At 43.1% G+C, this 4871-nt stretch overlaps 1 protein-coding gene across 1 annotated transcript; it reads left to right on the forward strand.

Annotated features, from left to right (window-relative positions):
* The first annotated feature begins 651 nt into the window (after positions 1-651).
* LOC124702824 (probable ribose-5-phosphate isomerase 4, chloroplastic) lies at positions 652-2885 on the forward strand. The gene is made up of 9 exons (XM_047234999.1): positions 652-852; positions 967-1094; positions 1232-1301; positions 1383-1490; positions 1766-1861; positions 1964-2020; positions 2167-2284; positions 2360-2426; positions 2588-2885. The coding sequence occupies exons 1-9, from the start codon at positions 667-669 to the stop codon at positions 2661-2663; spliced, it is 906 nt and encodes a 301-aa protein (XP_047090955.1). The 5' UTR covers positions 652-666; the 3' UTR covers positions 2664-2885.
* Positions 2886-4871: the final 1986 nt, after the last annotated feature.

Below are 4871 nucleotides of genomic sequence, written 5' to 3' on the forward strand. Positions count from 1 at the left end.
GGTTGTGTCTAATGCAGTAAGTTAGTTCTGCTTCCATAGTTAACCTCGTCAATATGATTTTCTTGCAAGATCTCCATGACACTGCGCTACCTCGAAAGGTAAATAGATATCCACTAGTGGCGTAGAGATCAGCTACATCAAAGATCCAATTTGAATCACTATATCCTTCAAGCACATTCGGGTGCTCTGAATAGTGAATCCCATAACTCATTGTACCACATAGGTAGCGCATGACCCTATCAAATGCATGCCAATGATCAGTACCCGGATTTGACATGAACATACTTAACTTGCTAACAGCAAACGAGATGTCAGGTCTAGTCGCGCTCGCTAAGTACATGAGTGAGCCAACTCCCTGTTCTTGGAAAAGAGAACTATGATATGCATGCAATGATATTTTTTAATTGTTTTAAACTTTAAAATATGATTATATTTTGGGCCGTAAGATAAATTAGACTTTTCCTACGTTCCTTGCAGGCCCTCCCTCCCCTCTCCCTGCAGATTCAGAATTTTACATTCAGCGATGCCCCGGTTTTGAAAACTACCGCTAGCTGTTATCGTGGCGCATGTGCACCATCACCCTCCTTATCTTATCCCGTAATAGCTTCGCGGTCGAAATCGACGACGCTCGAGCTCAGAGGCCTGCACCAGTCGTTGCCACTCGCCATGGAGGCACTCGCGAGAGCAAGCGTAGCAGAAAACTCGCACGTGCGGCTTCCCCAGCGCTGGCGCCTGCGGCAGCGCCACGCCGCTCCGTCCTCCACCGCATGCCGTCCCCGCGGGCGCGCGGTCGCCTGCGCCGCCTCCGCCGACGCCGACGTCGTCCACCTCTTCGACGCCGCCAAGCTCACGGTAATAAGGGAGCTAGGCTCGCCGATGCTCTGCCGCGGTGCCGCCCACCCGTTCGACAGTTTTCACGGCGACTTCATCTCCACTGCTGAGGCTCTCGTGTTCTGTGACATTCAGGTGGACGAGTTCGTGACAAGCGGCATGGTGGTCGGGCTCGGCTCCGGTGCCGCGTCAGGGCTCGCCGTCCAGTACCTCGGCACGCGCCTCCGGCGAGGCTCGCTGACTGGCATCATCGGGGTACCCTCGTAAGTGTTGTTTCATTTGCGACAATAGTTCCATGGTTCACATTCTGCACAGCTCCAATTCATAGTATAGTAGTGTTTGCTTGCTCTGAATCTCTGATCGATCCGCGTCTGATCGGTTGGTGGGGTTGATCAGCCAGGTCTGCGACCTGTGCAAGTGAGGCAGAGAAAGCGGGGATAAAGATCAGCAGCAACGAGGAAGGCCCCCAGGTAGGCGCAATTCTGTCGCAACTGTGAATCTTGCAGGCAAGAAACAGAATTTTAGCTGAAACCATGCTCACTGACTTATAGATTGATTTTGCTTTCACTGATGCTGACATTATTGAAGAGGGCACACTTGCTGCCGTCATTGGGCGCCGGAAAATCGAGACTGGAGAGCCTTCTTTCATTCAGGAGAAGGTGGGCAGATTTTTTCAGAAACTCGGTTAACCCTTTCAGGCTTTCGCTGAGGCTACGTGACTTCTGTCTAGTGTCTAAAGCATCACATTTCCATTTGTTTCCTAATAAATTGAACAAGTATGCAGCATCGTAAGTTCATCAAAATGGAATTGTCTCTGTTTTCTGGAACAAAAAAACAATATGATATTATTATCACTGCAGATACTTTTGTTATATCAGTATATATGATTGTCTCATCTTCCTATATGCAAATGTTGATTGGTATGGATCCACAGGGTGTTGTTAAATCAGCTGGCAAGGTTGCCTTTATCATTGACAAAGACAAATATGTGAATAGCGTCGAGGGTTCCATTCCAGTTTTGATCAAAAGTGTAAGTAACCTCTTATCTTCTCCCACTATAGTTCAGTTTTCTTTATGTTTAAAAAGTTAAGTTTTCTGTAATATCAATTAAAAGAGGAGCAGCTCATTTCAGGGAAACTGGATTGACACTGCTGAAGAGATTGATGACTTATTCCTTGGCGACGCAGAGGTGCGCCCCTCATCAATCTGATAATTATTTACAAAATTTATACTCGGAGCAGCTGCCAGATTTCTGAATCTGAAACCTTTCCACTGTTTGTTCTGGCCTGGCGAAAAGAAAAGTTTCCACTCATCTCCCTTTCGTGACACCTAAAGGTTTGGAGGAGGCCATCAATTGGAACTGCCGGCCCATCGGGAGGCGATTTTCCGTTGGTTACCAAGGAGGGCTATCACATACTTGATGTTATCTTCACGACCCCCATCGAGGATCTTGGTATGAATTTGAGATGATAATTCAGCAATTATTTATTCAATGGAGTTTTAGCTGGTTGTTTTGGTCACATTGCAGGAAAGGTAGCAGAAGACTTGGAGAACATCCCTGGCGTTGTAGACCATGGGATAATTTGCAACACTACGTGAGTAGACAAACTATATAGTGAAATCCAGTCATTAACCAGCATGTTTCAAAAACAAAATATAGCTACTAATATACTACGTATGTGGTTATTTTTTTCGATAAAGAATACATGTGGTTATGCACCGCAGTTTCTGAGACATTGCAATATTTTACATGCAGGTCATATGCTGTCGTTGCATCGAAAGGGGAAGTGCAGGTCCTGAATCAGAAATCATCGGTGATACCAAACACATAAGTCTACCAATTAAATTACAGAGCCACCATTTCCCCCAACGTTTTGACAGCAGAGTCTACTGGAATGCAACGAGGGAATCGTGTGATAGTCATTTTCTGTGTTACATGTCCACATTTTCCCCTCCAGATGTATGCAGATATTCTCAGATCTGGAGTTACTGACTATATTGTCAGTATGGCACCCTGAAAATTGTTCTATGATTCCAAATTACATGTTTACATATGTTTGTGGTGTGATGGAAGTATTGTAATTGGTTGGCATCAATAGAAGGGCTCGCCAGCGAGCATATGGCCTTCCAAGTAAAATGCCTACATGTCTTGAAACTATATATCGATGTGCCTGTACCAAACTATCCCCAGCTGAAAAACTTATAAGAAGATTTTAACAAGAGATGACCAATGTGTGGATCTAAAAGATCTCATGCGCAAATCATTTACATTATTAGAGGATTTTTTATCTTCAGGGTACATCATGTACTATAATTAAATTCCCGCATACAAAGGAAGGAATGGATATGGAATTTTTATCTTCAGGGTACATCATTGTAACAAGATATGACCAATGTGTGAGAACAATCATGTCTAGACAAAGTGCAGCAGAAACAAAATAAGTGTAATTGAATAGATAAAAGTGTAATGCAGCAAATAATAGACAAATAAAAAATAAAAATAAAAGAAAATCGCAAATCGCAAATCGCAAATGAAGATGGAAACTTCGCTAAAACTGACTAAAAGTTTCACACAAAAATTATGATCACTCTAAAACACCATTAAACACAAAAATTTACTGAAACTTCAAAATAATTCAAGAGCATATGTTTTACCAATCATGTATTTCAAATGGTACATGGTGTAAATGTTTTTGGACACACATCCGTGCAATGACATAGACTATATACCAACACTCTAGACCAGAGAAACTAGAAATGTTTGGGTCCTATTTTTCGGTCCCCGTTATGATTGCTATTGCTAACCCCAACACCGAGTCTTCCAACTATTTTTCTGTATGTGGCAATGTGGCCTTCCAATCATGGCCTTGCTGTTATGGGTTGAGAGAGGGTGCCCGGCGTAAGGCAGTTAATGGCCAGCGGGTGGAGCTGGTCGACGGGATATTCGCGGCGGCGGACGTCGTGATCCACCGATGTCATTGTGACCCGTGTGTCTCCTCGTTTGTGGAGGCGTGGAGGTAGGGATGCAGGCGGACGCCCGCCAGCATCAAAAAAACTGTCCGCCTCGTCAGTTCATTATTAATCACCTTTCACGTAATTAACCAAGTTGTTCCTTGCACCTAACCTGGCGGATTATCTGTCAGGCCCACTGGACCGTCCACCTGCATCGCTACGTGGAGGGCTGAGAAGCAGGCGGAGGCTTAGTTCGATCCACAGGAGCGGTGCTAGCTGGAGGTGTGCCTTTGGTTGAAGATGTTTTCACGATGCCACTCATTCCGAAGTTGTGCATGCACACATCATATTCGCGTCAACCAATTGATTTGTTCATACGCTCAACAAACAAGAGAACCTAAGATGTGTGGATATGTATCAGCCAAGAAAAACGTATGTAGCAAGAACTAAGGTGTCACTTATATTTACCTACAGAAAAAGATGGTTGTGTGTGAACTCAGTAGGGAATTGCAAAGATGGCATATATTAGTGATCAGGGACGCACTACAACAAAAAGTGCATGTAGAGACGCCCAATTTGTATATTAAAGACGCTTAATTTCATCTCTACAGGAGCGTAGAGTCGCTACGTAAAACGTCTTAGAAGCGTCTTATTATGCACCGTCTCAAAATCTGTAGAGACGCTATATGAGCGTGTTTAGGAAATATTGAGACGTTGATAAAGCATATTTACCATTGTATAGACGTTTTGTTAGATTCCCTTGCTCATCGTCTCTACTCATGTTGAGCCGCTTTATTGCGTCTTAAATAATTGGAATGCATTTTCTATTCATGTATTGTTTATTCTTAGTATTGTTGATAATTACCGATTGAAATCTATAAGTTATATGTTTTCTATTACAAAAGACAAAGCAGTACAAAAATACAAGTCACTGCTAGAAAAAATATCTTTATTGCTAAAGATGAATTGTATATTACAGTCGAACTGTACATCTATTACAAAAACAAAATCACACACTCAGCCGACAAAATCCCTTAATCCTAAATATATTGTCTACGTAGTTGGCATCTATCTAACTATAAGCTTTT

This window comes from Lolium rigidum, chromosome 3, assembly GCF_022539505.1.
Source record: "Lolium rigidum isolate FL_2022 chromosome 3, APGP_CSIRO_Lrig_0.1, whole genome shotgun sequence".
Taxonomy (NCBI): domain Eukaryota; kingdom Viridiplantae; phylum Streptophyta; class Magnoliopsida; order Poales; family Poaceae; genus Lolium; species Lolium rigidum.

Excerpts from the sequence above, each read along its gene's own strand:
- LOC124702824 (XM_047234999.1), top strand. The coding sequence starts at position 667 with ATGGAGGCACTCGCGAGAGCAAGCGTAGCAGAAAACTCGCACGTGCGG. Across the intron at positions 853-966 it reads TCGACGCCGCCAAGCTCACG|GTGGACGAGTTCGTGACAAG; the intron begins GTAATAAGGGAG and ends TGTGACATTCAG. Across the intron at positions 1,095-1,231 it reads GGCATCATCGGGGTACCCTC|GTCTGCGACCTGTGCAAGTG; the intron begins GTAAGTGTTGTT and ends TTGATCAGCCAG.